The 25189-nt window shown below is 35.5% G+C and overlaps 1 protein-coding gene across 1 annotated transcript in view; it reads right to left on the bottom strand.

Annotated features, from left to right (window-relative positions):
* DCDC1 (doublecortin domain containing 1) overlaps positions 1-25189 on the bottom strand; it is a 520443-nt gene that overhangs the window by 259687 nt on the left and 235567 nt on the right. Inside the window, 1 exon segment of the mRNA XM_053562883.1 lies at positions 6254-6346. Within this exon segment, the coding sequence (XP_053418858.1) occupies positions 6254-6346 (93 nt within the window).

The following is a 25189-nucleotide window of genomic DNA, read 5'->3' as shown; positions in this document are numbered from 1 at the left end:
GCCATAGGTGCCGCCCCCGGTTTTCTTTTTTTACTTCAAAATAAGATATGTGCACTGTGCATAGGAATTTATTCATAATTTTTTTTTTAAACTATAGTCTGGCCCTCCAACGGTCTGAGGGACAGTGAACTGGCCCCCTGTTTAAAACGTTTGAGGACCTCTGGGTTAGACAGATAGATTGGGGGAGGAAGGAAAGGAAGGCGGGGCATAGCAGAAATCAAGGAGAGAGAAGTGGCAGATGAGATGCTCCAGCAGACAGAATTCCTGCAGGATTTGCTTTGGATGATAAAATGTGAGCAGAACTAACATATGCCACTTCTTTGCCGAAATTTTAAGAGCGCTTGTGCTATTCTGTCATCACCCTCCGCTCTCTCCATGAAAGCAGCAATGTCCCAATAGAGGCTGCTTATTTGACCTGTGTCGCAGATTTAGAAAGACATACCAGAGAGAGTGACAGACAACTTGTAGCTAATATGTGAACTGAGCAAAAAGTGATTTTGTTTTAAGAGCTTTTAGGCGTATTGGCTTATGCAGCACTACCTAGCAAAATATGATTAATACGTGTATATTGCTTTCTCCTAACTCTTTACCACCCTTCCAATCCATTTAGTAAGTTGCTAAGGGGCAGCCCTTAACTGTAAACTAAAATGAAAGTCTATGGAAATTTCTGCTGTCTGTTCACAAAGAAGCCCCTAATAGTCCACAGTGGAACTTGGACAAAACTTACAAATCATGGGAGGCAGAGAAAATACAGAGTGGTCAGGAAGAGTCCTATGTGAGACAGAAAGAGAGAAAAAAATTCAGATTTTTTTTAAAGAAAAAATAAATGAGAAAAAGAAAAGATGGGGAAGAAACTGCAAGGCAAGATGATTGGGGGAGAAATGAGCAGCAAAAAAAGAGAAGGAAAGAAAATGTGAAAAAGAAGAGAATATTATTTATAGGCTATAAAGTCCAGTGACAAATTTCTCTCATGATCCACCTTTCCTACTTTCTGGAATCAATTACTGTGTGTTCCCTTGTACTATTAATCCTGTAAGAAAGTTGTAACACTTAAAATATGGAAATGATGGAACAACCTAGTCTGAGGCAATGCTTTCAGCCTCATCATCACCATCAGATCATACTACCCTCAAAATTATGGGTAATAGTATATAATCTACTGAAGCTAAAGCCCCAAACAGGTCAGGTGCTCTTATGATTATCTGATGAAACTAAAATCTGAAAATCAAAGGCCCTGGATGCAAGCACTCCATTTCTGGAAAGCGCTGGTCCTCTCTGAGCCCATCCCCAGCCTCCTGTGATTTGGGGTCTTTAAAGTCTAGTAAGTATCATGCGATGTGTTTTGCTAGTAAATAATACTGTGCTCTTTTATTTTATGTACTACACCTTGTGCTATAACAAGCCACCAAACAAAAAAAAAGAAGGAATTTCAGACTTTGATTTGAGAGCATTTTTGTACATGACTGGGTTTACTGTCACAATCCATCCCCTTTCACTGATAGGAGATTTCATGTGACATCAGAAATCAGCCAGCCATACAATTGATGATGTCAATTGTACTCTAAAGGGCTATTGGTTAAAGTCTTAAAAGTTTCATTTGAGATAAATTCTTGGTTGCTTCGAAGTTTTTCTCTATCATGTTGGCTATTTTCATTATCCCCAGGATTATCTGTTAATGTACATGAAATATAATTATACCAGTTACAGCCTTTTAAAAATAAATTCAAACTATAAAATAAGATGTCTAGCAAAGATTATCTTATATCTTAAACATAGAAGAAAACATATCAAGATGCTATTGACGTTTTGATAATGTTTCCATTCAGTTTTGCTTAAACTTTGTTATGTTACATATTCATAAGGTCTTTTATCTTCACAGTGCTACTTTTTTTTCTCAGTTATTATGATAACGTGTCATCCTTAAAGACAACCCTACACATGAAATAACTCAAATACTAAAATCAGGTAGGTAACACAATACTCTTGAATTATTTTACATAATATGATTTTTTTCCCAAGTCACAGATGTTGCTAAAAGGAGAAAAATGTTCTTTAAAATTCTTCTTCATGAATCTTTTTTTTCCTGCAAATCCTTTTTTTTCTCTACAAAGGCAACATGAATAGGGGTAAAGGGAGACAAAACTTGACCTTTTGTGATCCCAGCATTAATGGGTCTGTTCATAATTCAATCTATGTGTGTGTGGGAGCATCCATGTGGAAACATAGAGGCCTGAGAGACAGAAAGCCTTTCCCTTTAAACATTATCTGACCCTATCAGTCCCATTCACAAAAGAAGGCTTACGTATGCATATGTTGAAAAAATGCGCCATCTCATTGTGCAGCAAAAAGCCTACACATTCTACTCTTCATTCTCCGTGGAAATGCAGCACGGAAGTGACACTTGTACAGAATTTGGGAGAGTGACAGATGAGCAGAAGGTAGCAAAAAAAAAAAACTATATTGAATATTCTGGTGAGGAGATGAACCAAACTTCTGAAAGAATGCAAATGTATATAAACACATCTGTAAGTTTTTGCATAACATATAGTGCAATTTGGTCATGTTTATATGATGCATCCATGCAACCCTTAAATTCAGTTGAATTCTCTAGATGATTTAAAGTCAACCCATAAAATATTATTCTGTTTATAATTATCCTAAAAAGGCATATACACTGAAATTGTACATTTCTGATCCATACATTGTATATACTGTATGTTGGCCATTATTAATGAGTCTTTTAGGCGCTCCTGGTTTTTCTAATGATGAGTTCAGCTGTCAGCCTGAATTCTGTGTAGACTTGAATCCACCCATGTTACTGGGGAGAACACCAGAACACTTTACACAGAACTGTCATTCGAGATCAGCACAAAGAGTGGCAGCCTCTATGCCAGGAACATCACAGGGGCATGTAATATACGGGGTGGTCTCAAAGCCAGGTCAGCACTTCAACTTCAGAGTAAGAACTTTTCTAATTAACAACATATGGAAGATAAACCAGAAAGGTGGTAGGAAGACGAAAATGGTTATTTTAAACTTTTAAAATCTCTTCTTTGTTTGAGGCCTCAGGGCACAGTATTTTTCAGGTTAAGAAGTGAATATAACCCCAACTTGATGAATGAAGACTGAAAGGCATGGAAGTCTGTGAGCAAAGTTATCCCTTATTTGGAAAATAAGTTGCAGTGTAAGCATCAGGAAATCTGAAGTTTGTGCGATACCTCTTATTCCTAACACCTCAACTACTACCAAGTTTTTAATAGCTTCCTAGAACCTTTCCAAGATGAGGATTATTTTAGAGGTAGATCTATACTCTTTTTAGCCAGACGTCCCTTTCATCCTGCCTTTAGGCCTATTTAGCACTCTAATATTCACTCGTAGAAGAAGGGACAGTTGAAAATAGAGATATTGTAAATGTCTTCATGACTCATCTGGAAATACAGCTATGTTGATGGCAAACAAGATGATGTCAACTACGCCTTTTGAGAGAGACGTGAGACTGTGCCTCACAGATCTCTAAGTACTGGAGCACAACTGACTGAGTACTATATGAAATCCATCTAAATTAGTGCCAGTGGACTACAGCAGGTCTATCTCTGAGAGTCACAGGGCTCTCCTGATGGCCATGTTTGGCTCAAATTCACCAACAGCTTTCCAAAACTTCCTTAAACTGCACAGTAGTCTAGAAGGCTCTACTTAAATCTACCTTTCCTCTCCCCCTCACTTGGGCTCAGGCCTGCATTTCAGTCTCAGATCTCTCGCTTCTACCCCGTGCTCTCTCCATTTTCTCTCACAGGCATTTCCACTAAGAAAATTCACACATATTTGATCTCACCTTGGTGTCTACTTTTCAAAGAACCTGGAATAACGCATTTCCAAACTGATAAAAATAATATGCATGCAAATTTCCAAAAAGCTTAATTACTTTAACATGTATCATCACCTCAAAATGGTCTTATGATGTATACATGATTATTACTTTCAGTTTCCATGTAGAAAAAATATATGAAATAAAATTTTAAGATAAAACTGTAGGCAGCAGCAGAACTAAATCACAGATTTTAAAATGTCTATGTCTAGAAATATATTTGTATAAAAAAACCATCAGAAAAATATACAAGTAATCTCATTCCAGAATTTTTCATTTATCTCCATGAGGTTTTCATATCTCATCTCTGTATGTAAATTAGATTTACTGTTTCAGCCGTAGAAGTTTTAGACTTTTTCTAACCAAAAGCATTTTAGACTATTCAACAGCCTAACATCCTCATCCACTCATAAAGGAAGGGGCAACTTCCAATGTCTTCATAACTCACCTAGCAACAGGTCTATGTTGATAGCAACAAGGACTTTTCTAAGAAGAGACATACAGACTTTTTTCAATAAAAACACTAGAACTTACACACCCAAATTAACATAATTACTTTCCACGTGATCACATAGAAGTTATTCTCATAGACTATGGAATATATTTAAAGATTATTACCCACATACATAAAAACACAAATTTATATTTCCTTGACTTGTATTTTATTTTTGAAGCAAGGAAAAGACATCGAGCCAGAGCTGATAAACAAATATGTGACCAAAGAAGGAATTGTATAGGAAGAGTATTGAGATATATAATATACTAAAAAAACACAAAAATGATAATAAAGAAGAAATACCAAATAAGCATAAATATTATTGGATTTTCAGAAAAGATACTTTTCATTTCCAATGTTGCTAATAAGGTAACGTTAAAAAGTATATATTTAGTATAATGATCATTTTACTGGACTACTTCAAGTTTTCAGTTCCATTGAAATTATAATTTTGCATAAAATATCAAAGGGCAAAAATTTATAATGTTTAAAAGGGAGAATATATTTAATTTGTCATTCTTTGAGTCTAATGAATCTGAAGAGACTATTTTCATTTTCCAAAGTTTATAAGATACACAAAAAATGAATAGATTGATTTTTAACTCACTGTGAAAATATAATAAAACTCACCAATTCTGGCAAAAGATTTTTCACACATCAAGAATGATATCTTTTAAATTTATACAACAACCTAGTTTTTTGGCTTGTTAAAATTTTTTGGAATTAGTCAAAACTCTAATTTAAATCTATACAATTGTTATTTCTTACATTTTAGAAATTATTCCAGTTTAATTTTTCTTATGAAATATTCTGTACTGAGATTGCTAATCAATGTTCATGATATGGTCTTTAATACAGATTTGATGGATCTATTATAAAATACCTGGTTAGTAAAGAAGATATAATCACAATGGTAAGAAAATATTTAAAACCTTAAAACTTGAATATTTGTTCGCCAAAAAGGCAAAAGAGATCATCTGAGTTTATTTTTTAAATATTCACATTATATTATCCCTTAAGTTACTTATAGATTTTATTTACTGACAACTGTACATGGAAATTAGCCAATTCATATTCTTTCCTCAGAAAGATTAAATGCTTTTGCATTCCAGGAAACTGCATGAAAACCATTTTCCACTTTTGTCTAACACCAATTTTGTATTATTATTTCATTTATGGAATATGCTGTCAACTTCACAGCGTGAGCTTTGGAGAGAAGGTTTACTTTAATAGTTCTTCATTACAATATTGCCTACAGAATCTTATGATTAGCTCACTTAGGATTGACATTTGTAAACTATAGTTTTCTCTTATTAAAAGATAACTTTATTAGCATTTCTAAAATTCAGAACAATAACTCTATTCTTTTTTTTTTTATTGTTGAGGATTCATTGAGGGTACAATAAGCCAGGTTACACTGATTGCAACTGTTAGGTAAAGTCCCTCTTGCAATCATGTCTTGCCCCCATAAAGTGTGACACACACCAAGGCCCCACCCCGTCCCTCCGTTCCTAATAACTCTATTCTTAGTAGGTCAGATCATAAAAACAAGATTTGGTGTTTATTAAAAATTCACCAAATTTTTAAAGCTTTCCCTACGTTGGCAGGTTTTATAATTTCCTGTTTCAACTTGCATGTAATAATTTACCAATTTAGGAAAATATTCATAAGACCTCTTTCGGAAAATTATAATTTGATGTATTCTTTCAAGCATACAATTATTTTTCAGGCTATGTATGCCAATAAAATGATTCCCAGTTTTGATCAGTTTTTTTCTATCTTATTTTCAGTTAGAGTTGAATTATTGCAAGACTCAAAGTAAAAGTTATCTCAATTTTAAAAATAGTGTTCATTATAGTTTTATAATATAATTTACAAAATAATTTCCTTACTTCTTCTTGGGCCTTATGGTTTTCCTTTGCTGTCATTGAAAGAATATCTTTTTCTGTAATTTTCCCCTTCTGTTCATTCACAGCCAGGTTCAACTAGAAAAAATAAATAAATGACATGAAAGCAGGTCCCTAATAACATTTCTTTAAACAACTAATTTATCACAATTTTTAAAGTGATTTGATATTAATTTTGCTGATATTTATATTAAAATGAACTCTACATTAAATAAGTAGGAAGTTCACTTTTATATTTAAAACATTTGACCCACTAAATTTTTCACTTTCTATTTTATTGATTTAGGATTACTAAATGTAACTTGCGGTGGGAGGGTCCTTAAATGTAATATTAGACACCAAGGAGTACTTTTTAAAAGCATTTTATTAAAATGAGCTTAGCAACTTGTTTTTAAAATAGGCTAACATTTTTTATTAAAATTCTTCACTGAAAGTAAGGAATAAACTGGCTGCTGTTGTATCAAAATAAGAAGTCAAGAACATAAATTAAAAGTGTAAAATCAAACACTATAGAATGGTGCTACATGATTTATAATATTTCACAACAAAGGATCATGTACCTAAGTGCCTGAACAGTTACCTCCAACCTGCTTCACTTTCAAGGCCAGATAAAGGTCTTCTACTACTGCTGCTAACCCATGTGTTATAAAAAAGTGAATGTGGTCTGTTCCATATTTCTTTACAAATAATTCCTATAGAAACTAAATGCTATTTTCAACAAAAGAAAAATGCTAACCTCACACAATAACGTTCACTCAACAGGTTGACATTAACAGGAAGAAAGAGAATAAGAGCCTAATTGAGAATCCCCTGAAATGGAATATTTAACAGTTCTTAAGCAATGGACATGACATACCATATCTCCTTATCTAGGATGAGAGAAAAAATAAATAATGGCCGTGTTTTTAAATTTAGTTCTGTTCTGTTGTTGTAGGTTTTCTCAATTGTATGCCTAGAAAATCATCTTTGAGTTAACATGAATTTTTAATTCATACCTGCCTGTATGCTAGAAGAATAGTATCAGACCTATGACCACTTTTTCTAATGATATATTGTGATACAGCTCTGTATACAGTTATCAGAGATTCTATTTTGCTAGAAGGGAGAAGCCCAGGAATCTTTTGGTTTTATTCTAATGATCACCCTACCTAAGGACTTGACAATTGTTTCTATAAAGGACCAGGTGGTAAATATTTTAGGCTGGGGGTGGGGGAGTATAAAATCCCTATTGCAATTACTTAACTCTGTCATTGTGGTGTGAAACAGACAATGCTTAAATGAATGAACATGGCTATGCTTTGATCAAACTTTTAAAAAAACAACAACAGGTGGGTAGTGGTTTGACCAGTGGGCAGTGGTTTATCATTCCTGCCCTATATGATAACCACTGACAGAGTTTTTTTAAAAATCATCATGTGAAACTATTCTTAGAAGTCTGGGTGCAGCGGCTCACACCAGTAATCCCAGCACTCTGGGAGGCCAACATAGATGGATCACTTGAGCTCATGAGTTCCACACTAGCCTGGGCAAAAGTGAGACCGTGACTCTAAAAATACACAGGCACTGAGGCGGGCACCTGCCGTCCCAGCTACTCGGGAGGCTGAGAGCAATAACACTATAGCACTCAACCACAGGGAGACTGAGTGAGACTCTATCTCGGAAAAAAAAGAAAGAAAACTATTCTTAGGAGGGCGGCGCCCGTGGCTCGGTCAGTAGGGCGCCGGCCCCATATGCCAAGGGTGGCGGGTTCGAGCCCGGCCCCGGCCAAACTGCAACCAAAATATAGCCGGGCGCCTGTAGTCCCAGCTACTCGGGAGGCTGAGGCAAGAGAATCGCTTAAGCCCAGGAGTTGGAGGTTGCTGTGAGCTGTGTGAGGCCACGGCACTCTACCGAGGGCCATAAAGTGAGACTCTGTCTCTACAAAAAAAAAAAAACAAAAACTATTCTTAGGATCACTCTCCTGAAGGAATATTTGTTTCTGTGATACAATGATACAAAAAAATATAATATGATAATAACTTAAATATCAACCTTAACTTCCACACATGGAAAACTATGTGTGAACCATGGCACAAGTCTGCTAGTCTGTTTATTTTGTTATCAGGGGAGTTCTCATTGTAGGTAGGAGAAGGGTGTGTAGAAGAAAGTGACTTGAGAATATTTACCAAACTCATTTATTCTTTACAAAATTAATTTCCAATGCACAAATTTTAAGAGCAGGTTTTTCTTTTAAGGGAAGCAAACAAAACAAAAACAGATCTATGAAACTCTCTGGTGCCACAGCAGGTACATAGACTTCTAATGAGCTTTCCCAGGGCTATGACATTTAGAATGGCTTCTATGTAATTCCTTTAAAGGTGGGAATTCTTTACCTTTGAAAGCACCACACTTGGAAGAAATTACCTCCATTACCTCCATTCAAATATTCAACTTCTAAAGCACTATACTAATCTGTGTAGGGGAAGGTAAAAACATATCAAAATAGTCCCAAATAAGAAGTTCAGTAAGATGCTAAGAAATAAATGGTCAACAAAATATATAGACATATGCAGGGCCTTTTCTGGAAATAGTCCAAAAGGTATCTTTCAAATGCAATGATTTAGAGAAAGTTATTGAAAGTAAAATGTCAAATTAAGAGAGTGCATTTTCACCCTGATATATTAATAATATGCCATGCTAACAGCATCTTTCCTTCAAACCACACAATATGATAACATTAGTAGACGTCTTCTCTCTTGTTACTTTGATGAGAACATCCGGTTTCTTCATCAAGAAAGAACCAGATCCTTCTGTTTTCTGTTTTTTGTTGTTGTTTCAGATTAATGTATGTTTGCTGTTTTTATCTAAAATATATGGAATAACATTTTTGTCAATGGGTTTGAGATTTCTGAGGCTGATCTTTCAGGTATGAACAAGTGCAGAAATTTTAAAAATTAAAAATAAAAAAGAACAGAAAAGTGACTAAAATTTTTATATAACTGTGAAAAACTAGATCCCTGCCAAATGGGAGAAAGAGAACCTTCTTCTAAATCTATCTTACTCCTTTTAAATGTGAGAAAGCACCCCAATACTTATTATTCACATAAAAATCTAACAAATAGGAAGATTTCTTTAGTTCACCATTTTTGTCAGGCCTAGTGCTAAAATTAAGAAACATGTAACTAACATTAGCCATCCATATTTAGGTTAAAGTTGGGTGATTAGACTTTGGGAACCAGAATAGAATAATCAGGAGACTAGTCAAGAATGGTAACAGAAACAGAACAAGGACATACTGGTTCTGTCAAAGAAACCTGAACAAAAAAGTTTCAAACAAAAATGGTCTAGTTAAATAAAAATTAGATAAAAAGAAATAAGTTCACATCAAACAGTTTGTTCAGAAATTAAGGGAAAAAACATCCACAAAAGTATACCCGAAGAATATATTATGATGAAGTGATTTCCACTGGTTGTTTTACCTTTTGACTATTTTATAAACTATTGATGCTAAGGCTTCAGGCATTGTACCTTCTTTAAAGCCTCAAAGGGTTGTAATTTAGAAATCCACAGTTCTATATAAGCACATAGCCCCTTGTGACTATAATTGAAACTATTCTTAATTTTGAGGAATTCTTCAAACTTTTGCTGGCTCAGGAAGCTCTTCTGTGGATGCCTAGTGAGGAAAACAGGCTCTAACCTCCGGCTGGAGAAATACAACCAGAACAGCAGTGACCACCTCTTTGGATCTCTGTTGATGGCTTTTCTTTTTAACCCCCTCCAAAATATTTTAATATCTGCTTGTAAAAATCAACAGAGTGTGTAAAAATTTTGACATGATGTTAAGATAAAATCAAATCTATTTTACAGGAGAAAATAACTAAAGTATAATAATCACCCTAGAGTTCAATTATTAATATCTTTAGAAAAGGTACAGTAATTCAAACAAGCTAGTATGTTGTATGTACCTAATTGATATGGACATTCTAGAAAAGTACTAGCCAAAGGGGGGAAAGTCTATTTGTCCTACCAAATGCTCATTGCCCTAACTGTGGTTCTGCACAGTCTTCTCTATATTCAGACGATTAGCAGATGATTCAAATGCGAAGTACATATGTATTGTGTAAAATGTCCTTAATAAATCAACAGACCCGAAAAGAAAACTAAATCTATCGATCAAAAACCTAAGCTTTTCACCAGTTAATATCGATCTAATAATAAATATTTAACCCATATTTTACATGCAGATCAACATAGTTAATACAGATTAGCATAAACTACAGGATAATCAACCTTCATATATATTGACAAGTTTCCCAATGGTCTGTTAATGTACAAAAGACTGGGACAAATTACTTATTTATATATACAAAACATGGTTATAAAGGCCAGCTGCAGGTATTTTTTTGGAAAGTGCATTTTAATAAGGTCTTATTCAGTTATGGAACAAATGGGGAAGAAGTAGTTTGCACTACAGAGTTTAGCGCAAGAGCTTTCTCTTTTTCTAACCACGAAATCAATCATTTGTCCAGACTGTGGGAGTCAGAGTTAGTTACTGAAAAGAGCTCCGTATATAAACAAGTCAATAACTCATTGTGTGTTATTGTCCAGCTGAAGAAGTCGGCTTTCAAAAAACTGCCCCTGCTCCTCTTAGAATGAATGTCACTGTATTCAGGGACTGGGAGATCCGAGTCCTTTGTTTCTAGCCATTGCTGGCTGCCATTTATGTATGGGAACAGGAGGTGGCTGCTGAGAGAGTGGGGGAAGACACTATTTGGTATCATGGGATGTCCAGGAAAAACTGGGGGTTTTGTCAACCTAAATAATTTGTATCTGGAAATGCATTAAAGGCATTGATAAAGAGTGACCATACAGAAAAATATTTGTAAAGGAAATAAATGGTAAATGAGTCTGTGCCATTTTAAGTTGTATCAGGCTGATATTTTTGGTTCCCTATCTGTCAAAGAAAATCAATCCAAAATTCAGGAAACGGTTTGAAAAGTTCAAATGTACAAAATCAAACAGAGGAACAGGTCAACATATCAAATAAAGGCTTAATCTGTTCCTGCCATAAATAGGAAGTTGACTCTTCAGACGACTAAATGGGGTTTTTAAGGGTGTGTTTGTGTGAGCGTGTGTACATGTATATACACAACGCACTCATATGCTTCTCTTACTCATCTCTATTACACACAAAAAATGAATTCACCAATAAGCTATTATTTTTAGTTAGCATAGTAGAATTTTTTTGAGGAATGATTTTGTGTGCTCAAGAATTATAAGTTAAAGGTATTCCAACTATCTTTGACTTAAAAAATAAATATCTTTTATAATTCAAACTATAACTAAAATTCATAAGATATAAATATTATTATAATCTTATTTATTTCATCTTAGTATTTGTTCAATACCTCCCATTCTTTAAGAATCACACCAGGGACTGTGAAGAAACACAGGACCAGGTTTCAATGTTTGTAATTAGGTTGAGCAAATAAAAAATACCTGTAGATATGTTTAATAAATGGTTCTTTTTTTTTTTTTTTTTTTGGTGTCTACAATTTTTAAACAAAACCTTAGGTCTTAATTAAATAAAGTTGTAGTCTTGGTCACGGAGCTGTTGGGAACCGGAACTGAACTCAATTGGTCTCACTTTTCCTCGTAATTTAGAAAACAGCATTAAGTAACATGACATGCTTCCACATGGAACAAACTGTACTAGACATTATTCCAGACACAAATAGATTCATAGCAAAGTACAGTATGGCCGAGAACATAATAAAAAAAATAGAAAGTAAGAAGAAATCCATGGCATGAGGTAAGTCATAATTGCTAAATGGAGGCACGAACAATACAATCAGCAAGTACAGAGGACAGAAATAATATTTAGAGTTGGAGAACTCAGAGAAGGACAAGCATAAATGATAGGCAGCATCTGGCCAGTAAAAGAAGAGAAGTAGTAATATGAACCATTATTAATTAATATTATTTACTAATTAATAATATGATGAAATTAGTTCTGAGTAAGATTAGTGAAGTGGCTTGATGTGGCTCTGGGAAGGGGAAGAGAGAAAACTAGCTGAGTCTTGAAGGATAAACAGAAAGGGCAGAGCAGAGCCAATCAGCTGGGCTGAGAAGGAATACTTCATGCCAGGGGACAGTTACGTGGACCCATACTTCATCTGTTTCTGAATTTGAGTATAATGGGGGTACCCATACCAAGTGCCAACTCTGGGAATTAGGGCAGAATTGAGGACTCAGTTCTCAGCTCTGCATTAGTTTGAGCCATACACGTTTAACTCGGTTCCAGTGTCTGAGACCCCTAAACTCAGCTGACCCAGCCCCCACTTTCACGATGTAGACTCATGATGTAAGTCCCACTACAAAGAAATTCAAGAGTGCCACTTCCAGTCTTGGTCAAGTAACAGAATCCTTTCATTCAAAATTGGCTGTGAATTCTAGCCCTGCCATGGCTAAGTCCTGAGACATTGGGCAATAGTGGTGGTTAAGACAGCCCAAGCTTCCAAAGCCAGGATTCCTCTCCCATTCTTGCTAATTCTTTGAGAAAAGCTACTTTTACTGTGGCTATAGCATATTGAGGACAGTTTGTTTTAAGAGAGAATTTATTTTTTAAAAGCCATCATAATATTTGATAACCAAACCAAAACATAGCAACCATTTAAAACAGTATTATTTTAATTTTTATCCTTTAAAAAAGTTTATACCAACAAAGCAAAGGCAAATAGAACAGTATTATTTTTAAGTAGTTATGGTTTGTCTAAAAGTATGCAAAAAAGAATTCTTCATAACTTAAGTTAACACTTAAGGAAGAAATCATAAATTCTAGCCAATTGGTACAATCTGTGGGGAGACTGGCACAGAATTTGCTGGTCTCAGGACTCAGTAGCCAGGTTAGAAACAGTCTGCCTAGATTGCCTGTCATGAGAAGGAATGCCACACGCCCTAAATTGAATCCAGCTTGCCCTCTCAAACTGACTGACTCTCCACTCCATTTCTTCTCCTCCCACTGTGCAATTTTGGAGGAATTATGGTCCCCTGGACAAAGGGTGGGTCCCTAACACCAAACAGATCAATTAGCCTCTCTTTTAAGAGTCAAGAAAGGAGCCATCCAGAGACATAAATCTGATTAGACAAAATCTAATTGTCCTTTATATCCAAATGTCCTTGGGCTTCCCTTGAATTCCATGTGCTACCTACCATTCTATTAAATTCTATTTTTGCCTAAGTTAGCTTGAAACAACTTCTACTGATGGCAACCAATAAACCTTAACAGATGTATCACATATGCCCTTGTGGCAAATGCCCCAGGACTTTGGAAGACCTAAATAAACCTCCACTCCTCACACACGAAGGTATCTAACTCAACTGTCTTAACCATGCCACAAGGTTAAAGAAGTCCTTCATATATTATAATGGAAAATAGTCTTTTTGAGATAGGGTCTCATGGTCTTGCTCTGTCTCCTGGGCTAGAGTGCAGAGTCATCATCATACCTCACTGCAACCTCAAACTCTTGGGCTCAAGTGATCCTCCTGACTCAGCAGTAGCTGGGACAGGTAGGTGTGTGCCATTCTTGGCTAATTTTTCTACTTTTTTGTACAGACAGTTTCTCACTTTTGCTCAGGCTGGTCTTGAACTCCTAGACTCAAGTGATCCTCACACCTCAGCCTTCCCAAATGCTAGGATTATAGGCATGAGCCACTGCAACTGGCTTATAGTAGGTAATGTTTTAAAAATTATCAACATGCTTTTCTTTTAGGTCTCTTCAAGTATAAAGCTACCAAAACTACCCCCAATAATCCCCAGGATTTGTCACAATAACATTATTGCTAATGTGTACAACAAAATATGCAACAATATTTTTGCAAATGAGGCTGTGGACTTAAGAGTAGATTTGCCTCTCAAGAAAACCCTTTACTCCTCCCAATTAGCATATGAACAGCTAAATGTATAAGGCCCAGCCCATAAATTTCCCTTTGTGAGTTAAGAGTAATGACTCCAACTGCTGTTAAACTTTTGCTGGAATAAGGTGTAAGAATGACACAACACAGAAATTAAAAAATCCCACCCCTCTGTCCTAGAGGAAATACAGGAAGAAGTCTCAGGAAGAGAGCAAGGAAATTAAAATAGCCAGATGAGTAAATGCTAAATGCCCTTCTGTAGTATATGGCGTGGGGAGGGAAACCCGTGTTAGGTACATGGAACAAGTCCTGAGGCAAAAGGGTCTTTTTCTCCCCTTCCCTCAACATGGGACACAGGGAGGATGGTGTCCTGTAGCAAGCTAGAATATAGCCGCATCGACAAGATGGCATGGCACGTTTAAGCAGAGAGAAGCCTGAATTAGCATTCCTGAATCACGTTGGTTTCTGTGTGTCTTAGGATGTGGAAGGAGCTGAGAGTTAGACTAGGAAATGGCACAAGATATTGGCACAGTGAAGAAAAGATGGCTCTACAGCAATGGCAGTGTCACAGATTACTCAAACCAAGTCAAATGGGTTCCTCATGAGATGTTGGAAGGAATTTTTAATATCAGAGGAAGCACCACCAAAATGGGCCTTAACACAAGTTCACACACTGCAGGGCAGTAGAGCACCCAGCACTCCCACTGAACAGCCACTGTCATGCCAACACATACATTCCAGTGGGCCAGCATGAAGCCAGAAGCCCCTTTCCCCAGTGCCTTGAGGGGATGAAGGTCACAAACCCCTTCTTCTACATGCTGCCTTCAGGAAAGCAATAAGGAACAGAAGAGTCTCCCTGAGATAAATAATGATCCCAAATAACTATTTAAATAGCCATATTAACCTAAACTTTAAACTAAAGCAGATATTCAGTTATTTTCCCCCATTATTTAGTCTGGGAGAAGTCAGGAGCATTAGTGTTAGAAAATAACTCAGAGTCATTCAGTTATTTTGTATGCAAACTCTATGCACACATGTGAGGTAGTCTGTCTGTAAACGGAACCAAGGAACAGAGGCAATGTAGGATAATATTTAGAAATAAACATATCCTACATCAAGCACACAAAGTGAACTCAGTGTGAGTTTAAAATGACTTGCTTTTCTTCCAGAGGCTTAAGGGAACTGGGCCCCCCTGGGACACACACAGAGTTGGCTTCCCTGGAGTTATAAATTCCATAAGCCATTTCTCTGAAGCTGTACACCCCGTGAAGCCTGAGATCAAAGGGCATGCTGCCCTTCCTCAGAGATATGGGCCAGAGGGTTGACGTATGTTAACAACATATTGTCAGAGGTCTATAGGTACTCTGCCCTGAGGGAAAGACACAGTCATTACTTCATACTGAGTAAACTGAGTGAATGCTTGAAGATATTCTTCCATTAACTCTGTTCCCCTGTGGCTACTTTCTTCTTTGTGATCTTTATTTAGATACCTGCTCAGAAATTAGTCAGTGTTTAAAAGAAGAGGTTTACTACAAAAATTATTGTATTGATATGATAACAAAATATTTCCTTTTAAGTTAATTTCAGATAGGTAAAATAAGATAATGATGAAATTCACAGATGATAGATTAAGTGTGTATGTGACTAGAAAAGTATAAAATCAAAACCCTAAATAAAGCTTTTCACTACAGGCTATCCCATATTGTGTAGTCTGTTTCTTGATTTAATAATTACAGGAGCGAGTTTACACCCACGGCAAAGCTGCTGTTCATTCGCATCTCCAGTCACACAACATGCAAAAACAAGATTTTTAAGACAAGGGACAAAAATAAAATGCAGTCACATTGCACATTTTTAGGGTAAATTGATAAGCTAACTGTATGCCAATTTGATTTATTTACTTACTTAGAGACAGACTTTCACTCTATCACCCTGGGTAGAGTGCTATGGCATCATAGCTCACAGCAACCTCAAAATCTTGGGCACAAGCAATCCTCTTGCCTCAGCCTCCCTAGGAGCTGGGACTATAGGCGCTTGCTACAATGCCCAGCTAGTTTTTCTATTTTTAGTACAGACAGTGTGTCACTATTGTTCAGGCTGGTCTCAAACTGCTAAATTCAGGTGATCCACCCACTTCAGCCTCCCAGAGTGCTAGGATTATAAGCATGAACCACCACACCCGGTCAAGCTGAGAAGTATGTGTGTCAGTCTGACTCTGTATGGACTCTGTCCAACCAGTATATACTCGCCTCCCCTCATTATCCAGCCAAAGCTCATCAATCCATTATGGCCCAGGTTGGTTCACCCTCATCTGTGAAGCCTAATCTGGCTCTGTCCTCTCACTATATGCATACAGTTATATGGTTTATGTACTACATTACTTTTCAATCAAAAATTCTGAATTTCCAAAATACAGGGTGTCTCAATAATCTCCATATATAGAAGAAATAGGAAATTATACCTAAATGTACCTTTATTTAGAAAATATTCATTACAAAATTTTACAAAATATTCTCTATATGTTAGCCAACTCTCCATAAAATATTTTTGTAAAATTTTAGAATGAGTAATTTGTAAATAAAGGTACACTTAGCTATAATTTCCCATTTCTTCTATGTATAGTGAATTTAGTGGCGACTTTTGGGACACCTTGTACATCTGGTTACAAGGGCTTCAGATAAGGAATGGCAGCCCAAATTTCAAATCAACTAGAAAAGGTGAATTATGCAATAGGTTGTAATGGATAGAATAATTGATTAACACTTTAGAAAAATATGTTGGATACATTTTTCACTTCATACACTTTGGGTAACTAACAAAGATTTAAAAAAAATAAAATTTCTGGAAGATAATATATTTGAATTCATAAACTCTGAAAGGAAAATGGCCTTTCCAAGTCTAAAATAAATAAACTAAATGAAAGTCTGGAACTAAAACTCAAAAAGGAACTTGAATAAAATTGAAAAGCAAAAATACATTGAGAAAATGTTTGTAATGGGAAAATAAATAGCTGAGAAAAAAGTAAATATCAAAGAAAATAGAAGCAAAGGAAATAAATAACATTAAAAAATGTGTATGGCAAAAGAAAATACATCCCAAAATGTTCAATATTACTACTAATAAAAAAAAGTTGAAATAAAATAATGAGATGATATGTTTTAACTTATTAAATGATCAAAAAATTAATAATAAAAATTAGTAGATTCAAAAACTAGTCAATACAAGGAGACTGGTATTCTCATGTATTGGTGAAAATACAAAGAGGAAAATTTGGCAATGAATATCAAACCCTAAAAATGTTTACAATTTTTGATCCAGAAATTCCAATTCTAGGAATTTGTACACAGGAAATAATTGTGGATACGCACCAAAAATTTTTGACTAAAAGCATGACAAAATAGGATTTTGACCCCAAAAAAGGATTGCATGATATGTAAATGTTCAAAAATAAGGGGATTAGTAAAATAAACCTGTAGACTAGAATATCATTATCTACTTAAAATGCCATGGATTATTTAACAAGGAAAAGCGTAACATACCATGTAAAAAAAATCAGGTCTCAGAAAGTCAATAAAATTTTGGGCGGCGCCTGTGGCTCAGTGAGCAGGGCGCCGGCCCCATATGCCGAGGGTGGCGGGTTCAAACCCAGCCCCGGCCAAACTGCAACAAAAAAATAGCCGGGCGTTGTGGCGGGCGCCTGTAGTCCCAGCTACTTGGGAGGCTGAGGCAGGAGAATTGCCTAAGCCCAGGAGTTGGAGGTTGCTGTGAGCTGTGTGACGCCACGGCAGTCTACCGAGGGCAATAAAGTGAAACTCTGTCTCTACAAAAAAAAAAAAAAAAAAAAAAGAAAGTCAATAAAATTTTAAATGTATATTATATAAGTATATAAGAAAGGGCATATAGCAAAATATTGAGAACATCTACTCAGAATGGTGAGATTGTGAGTAGTATAATTCTTTTTTCTTATGTCAGCTTATCTCAACTAAATTTTCCAAAGTATCTACCTACATCTAAATATATACATTCATTAATCTTACAATAAAAAACATGATTTTTTGTTCTTGCTTCTTTTCTTGTTACCTACTAATATATCTAACTACTGCAATCATTTTTATTATCCAATCTTTGTTCGTATTTGCCTCAACAAATTACCTTCCCTCCAATTTCTTCTCAATCTTTATAAGATAGAATAAAATATAGCTCAAAACACAAGTACACAAAAGATCTAAAAGTAGATCTTCCTTTTGGCCCTGCAATCCCATTACTAGTTATCTACCCAGGAGAACAAAAATCATTTTACCACAAAGACAATTGCACTAGAATGTTTATTGTGGCTCAATTCATAATTGCCAATTCATAACTGCCACTTAGTTGGTGGCTAAGTGCCCATCAACTCATGAATGGATCAACAAACTGTGGTATATGTATACCATGAACTATTATGCAGCCATTAAAAAAGATGGAGACTTTACATCTTTTACATTTACGTGGAAGGAGTTGAAATACAGTCTTCTTAGTAAAGTATCACAAGAATGGAAAAATAAACATACGATGTACTCCATACTAATGCAAAATCAATATATAAACAATTACATGCTCATAAGAACAATATAGTGCAATTCGGGGGTAGAGGTAAGTAGGAGAGGGGATGAAGTAGGACGTCCAGCAGGAGGAGGGAGGGGAGGGCATGAGGCAGGATCTCACCTAATGTGCACATTGTGAGAGTGTAACCTAAAAATTGTACCTTCATATTAATTTGAAAAAAATAAAAAATATACTCAAAAAAATAAAAACATAAGCAAACAAACAAACGAAAAAGATAAAAACTAGCATTACCTGGCTGGTGCCTGTGGCTCAGTGGGTAGGGCACCGGCCCTATATACCAAGAGTGGCGGGTTCCAAACCTGGCCCTGACCAAACTGCAACAACAACAACAATAACAAAAAGCCAGGCATTGTGGCAGGCACTTGTAGTCCCAGCTACTCAGGAGGCTGAGGCAAGAAAATCACCTAAGCCCAGGAGTTGGAGGTTGCTGTGAGCTCTGACGCCATAGCACCTACTGAGGGTGATAAACTGAGACTCTATCTCTACAAAAAGAAACAAACAAACAAAAAAAAAAAGACTAGTATTACCTTTGCTTTTAAAATTGCCAGCAGCCTGCCAAACTTTTTTGAGAATTAAAAATAAAGCAGGATGAACAGGATGAATTAATGCAGGGCAATGGAAGATTTATAAATTCTTACCTAACAACTACATTAAACCACATTTACTGCTTCTTAAAAGGGAACTGAAATAAGAAAAATATGGAGCAGAGACTAGCGTGGGACTCTCACTGTCTGCTGTGTCACACACTGCTGGGCACTGCAGACACACTGTATCATTCGATCCTCCAAAGAACTTCTACAAGTTGTGTAAAGGATGCTTTAAGAAGTTACAGAGCTTACTCATAAAAGCAAGGAAAAAATAAATTGAAAAGCTGGGATTCAAATCTAGGCATGTCTGACTTCAGCACTCATGATTTTTAATTTTATCTTGGATACATTAGAAAATATGATAGGGAGAATATTGTTACATGATAACAGACAAATTTTCCATTCCTATTGAAGCATAACATGTGAAAGCCCAGAGTCAAAACTCAGAATTCTATTAATACAAATTGGTCTTTATCTCAGGAGTAACCAAACTTGGGACACTCTACAATCTTTCCATGAGCTTTAATGTGTGGTTACTAAGAGAAAGATGGTCTATATCCCTTCCAGGGGGTCAGCTACTACTTATTACCAGCATATTGTTGCCATATGGGAATACAGACCCTAAAATCTGGATATTCTGTCAATACTGCATCAAAAAATGCTAACTCTTGTGCAGACCAAATTATTCATATCTGCCTTTTGTATTTAGCCAATATTTAAGCTATCATGTAAGACAAAAATCTGACCATATCACCATCTAATTCAAACCTTTCAGTGGCTCCCTGCTGCCTGCAGGATAAAATCCTAAGATCCTTATGCTGGCATTATTATCAAGCTTCTCCCTCCTCACCTGCCTCATCTCCCATCTCCTTCCACAGCTATTCATCAATGACCCTACATCCTGAGAAGGAGAGATAATATCAAAATCCATTCTTCACACCCTCCTCCCATTCTGAGCCCCATCCCCCCACCCCAGGAGTTCCTACCATAGTTCCTGTTGTGGGATGCGAAAGGTACCAGGATGAAAAGGAGTTATTATCACAACTTTAGTTTGTGTCACCCAAACATTTTCATGTGTGAAAGCACGTGCACATATACACTCCTTTGCTACTGTTCAACTGTTGCCCCACCTCTTATGTTCTCCCTCTAGACTAACACTCACATACACATACCCTCCACTGTGGCCCTCTATTAACTAGGTGTGCTACTATCACAGCACTTAGAGCAGTGATAAGAAGTGTCTCTTAAAGTTTGATGTCTTCTACCAGATTGTGAGCTCCACTAAAGCAGGATCTTAGTCTGCATTATTCTGTAGATTCCCACCACTTGGCACATAGAAGACACTTAACAAAAACTGGTTAAACTGAACAGAATTGTTCTGAAGAACTGGAAAACTATGGCTAGGATATATGGAATTATCAAAAGGAGTTCTGGAAAGGCCTGATGTCTGGTACGATATTCATAAAAATACAGAAGGATAATGACTCCATCGTCTGAAGCAATCTTCATCATGCAAGCCTTATCTTTTAAGATTTATAAGGTTAGTAAAAGCTATAAGAAGGAACCGTGGCAATGGATTTTATTATTGGCTCCATCCTCTTTGGAGCCCAAGTGTCCACTCCTGCTGGACTTACTATGCCTACTATGTGCTGATTCTTCCCAGGAGTTCAGCTTCATGTTTTAAGTGGGTGGTGCTATGACTTCTGGTTGACATTCCAACTAGAAGCATTTGTGGGCAAACAGACATTTATTACATAAACTTGTAACTAATATATGTCTTACCTTAGGAAAATGTTTATTCAGTTTTGGTTTTCAGAACTCAATCTGTATTTTAATTTTTTACTGTCCTGCATTTCAAATCCTGTTCATTAAAAAAAAAGTGCTCTGGGCAGCGCCTCTGGCTCAAAGGAGTAGGACGCCAGCCCCATATGCCGGAGGTGGCGGGTTCAAACCCAGCCCCAGCCAAAAACTGCAAAAAAATAAAATAAAATAATAATAACAATAAAAAATAAAATAATTTTTTAAAAAAGTGCCCAGACTTTTGTTGATGAAAGTGGCTTAAATTTGGATGCAAAGGACTAATTTACTTGCTCTTAAGATAGATTCCATTTTGTTTTCAGAATTTTCACTTCTCAACTTTATCTAGAACCTAGATATTTTGTATATTTTGATGTTTAATATTCAAATTCATTATCATCATTCATCATCTGAGGAGAGAGAAGTTGCTGAGGGCTTACAGTGCCAGGCACTATGTTAAGTGCCTTATTTGCATACTTACATAGTCTCACAGATCTTTAAAAAGGTATTATAGAGGAAAACAGTAGAGTGCAGTTGAACCATTTGTCTCAAAACATAACCTAAAACTCCAGACACATACTTTGAAATCTCTGAAGGAAAAATAAAACCAAAGCAAAACCACCTGCCTTTAAAATTTGTGTGTGGGTGTGTCTGTCACATGTACAGCACTTTGCATCATTAGCATCATTCAAAAAATATTTACTGAATACTTATTATGTATGTGTCCTAGGCCAAACACTTCCCACAGGGAGCTTAAAATCTTAGAATGAAGACGGAGGATAAGTAGCAGTATGTATAAGGAGCATAAAAAGAAGAAGTATGGAATTCCCAGGAAGAGCTACTTCAGGCTGGGGCCAGAGCAGGAAATGATTCTCTGAGATACAAGTATTAGTAAGTTAAAAGTGGGCAGGAGGTGACCAAGTCAGGGTTGACCAAAAAAAGAGCATAATAGGCACAGGAATCAGAGTCATCTCTCTCACAAAACATCTCATATGGGATCTTATTTAATCTTCAAAATAACCCTAAAAGGAATTATTATTGCCATTTTGCAGATTAGAAAACTAAGACTCAGAGATTAGATCAGTTAGTAAGACTGAAACCCTTGTCTGCTGGAATCCAAAGCATTTCCACTCTGTTTAGCTCTCTCTTAAAGCTGCCTCGGCCAGGATCAACAGTTGGCAAACTGTTTCTGTTAACAAAGAATAAATTATTTAGTCTTTGCAAATGTGAGGAAAAATCAAGGATAAAACATAATATGAAAACTTAAATAACAAGAGGGAAAAAATTTATAAACTTTTTCATAAAATTCAAAAAAATTATTCATTATTTGACTATAATATTTTGTACAGACCTACTAATGAGAAGAACAAAAATTTATTTTGGGAAAGCAACATTTCACTTAATGGGAGTTCCAGGCTGGTATTCCCTATTATCAAATAAATTGCAAGTATTCATCTATGAAACTAGTCTTTAATTTTCTGATCATATCAAAACAGATGACCAGTCAGATTTAGCCCACAGGCTTAGCAACCCTGTACTAGACGATAAACATTAAAAGCAGCGCTGACCAATAGAAATCCAATGTGAACACAGATGTATGTCATTTTCAATTGTGCAGTGGCTACGTTGAAATAAAAACATGTGAAATTTATTTTTGATATGTTTTATTGAACATAATATAACCATTTAAATGTGTAATGAATATAAAAATTATTAATGGGTTAGTTTGCCATTTTTTAATACTAAGTCTTTGAAACCTAGTGTCAATTTCACAGTTGCAATGTTTCAATTTGGACTGGTCACATGCCAGTTAGAGCTCTAGGATAGGTCTGTATCAGTGGGTAGGCATGGACAAATAACAAAATAGACTATACAGAATCTGTGTCCCATTGAAGAATACAAAAATTCTGTCCAAAGGTGGCAACTGCTACCCAGCTCTAGAAAAGTGATCTAATGTGTTGCCTAATATTCCCTAGAAATCCAAAATTCAATGTAAAACCCCCCAATTTCTAGATGTTAGCAATTCATTTTTTAATGTATACACATTCTACATATCAAACAATTTAAGTCTGCATGCTAAGTCTAACCCTACCCTTTTCCACATTTATACCCTCTGATTCATGTCTTTCTTATCAGAATATAAGCCATATAGCACATAAGTCCTCAATACATTATAAGATGTTCAAGTTAAGACAATAAATATTTGAAAATAAAATACTTTCAGAATATCAAAGCCATGATAATGATGATAATAAAAGTAATTATGAAATAATCATATCCACATTTCCAGCTATCATTTAAAAAATGTTTACCCAATGAGATTATTCAACAATATTTTAAAGAATAAAATTCTTCAATTAAAAGTAGTCATAACCACAATAGCCAAAGGGTATAAATATCTCACAAATATCTTACAAATGAATGAATGGATACAAAACTGTCATATACACATGCAATGGAATATCATTCAGCCCTAAGGGAAGGAAATTCTGATACATGGTTAACACGATTAAACCTTGAAGACATTTTGCCAAGTGAAATCAGCCAGCCACAAAATGACAAATGTTGTATGATTCCGTCTGTGTGAGTTACCAATATCAATCAAATTCATAGAAATGGAAAGTAGAATAGTGGTTGCCAGGGTCTGGAGGAAGGAAGGAATAAGGGGTTAGTATTTAATATGTACAAAGTTTCAGTTTGAGAAAATAAAAAATTTCTGCAGATACACGGGTAGTGATGTTTGCAGAACAATGTGAATATACTTAACACTACAGAATTGAATACTTAAAAATAGTTAAAATGGCAAATTTTATGTAATGGTATTTTACCATAATAAAAAAAGCCATATACATTTTAGTTTTTAAAATGCTTATTTTTTAACTTGTTAATAAAATCTGTGTATATTTATGATGTAAAACAGGTTTTGAAATATGTTCACATTGTGGAATGGCTAAATCAAGTTAATTAACCAACGCATTACTTTACATACTTATCATTTTTTTGTGGTGAGAACATTTAAAATCTACTCTCTTGGCAATTTTCCAAAATACCTTATTAACTATAGTCACCATATTGTAACAGATCTCTCGAACTTAATCTTTCTATCTAACTGAAATTTTGTATCCTTTGACCAACATCTCCCCAATCTCTCAGGCCCTGTTAACCACCATTCTACTCTTGCTTCTGTGAGTTCAAATGACAAATGCTCATTTTAAACTTATTCATAATCCTTTTTGAAAGAGCAACGGATAGCCTTTCAAATTCAGACAGATTAGGCAAGAAAGAACATAAAATATTAAAAAATTTCATTATACATATTTTGAAATGTCTTTTTTCATATTCAACTATGCATACCAACTACAGCAAGATTAACAACGTCTGTATGTTCAAGTTGTAGTAAAACTCTTTAGGAGACATTAAAAAAATTGGTAAATTTGATTTTTAGTGACCACTCCGCTTAAATTTAAATTAGCCCTTCTAAGGTGTCAAACAATACTCAAAAAAAAAAAATCTTTTTAATCCTTTTCTTATTTCATATATTTCTTCTCAATATTATTTTCACAATGAATGGTATTTGTACTAATAATATTTACTTACCTCAAGGACTATTAAGAAAATCAAATGAGATAACTTTAAATGAGGAAAATTTCATCATAAACTACAAAAACTATGCAAAAATTATTATCAAAGAATTAATAAGGCAAAGGTCAACTTTTGCCTTGGTTCCATACAAAATACCAAACAATTTATAAACAAATGTCTGAATTGATAATTTACCAAAATGGCTCCTTTTAGCAGCTAAGCTTACTGACAAAATATTCTCCATTTCCCCAATTCACATAGGGACAAAAAGCTACACTGGTATCTACTTTGGTATTTTTAAGTACAATTTCATAGGGCAGATGCATGACAAAACTATTTGGATACCTACTCTTTGCCCCAGATAGATTTGCATTTTTTAGAGAAATCAGAGCAGGATGATCCTAGCTCAAGGCTCCTATCGTGTATCAAAGAACTCCCACCTTCATTGTCCAATGCA

The sequence above is a fragment of the Nycticebus coucang genome, chromosome 14 (assembly GCF_027406575.1).
Source record: "Nycticebus coucang isolate mNycCou1 chromosome 14, mNycCou1.pri, whole genome shotgun sequence".
Lineage (NCBI taxonomy): Eukaryota > Metazoa > Chordata > Mammalia > Primates > Lorisidae > Nycticebus > Nycticebus coucang.
The sequence above is the reverse complement of the archived record's forward strand: the minus strand, read 5'-3'. Positions and strand labels throughout refer to the sequence as shown.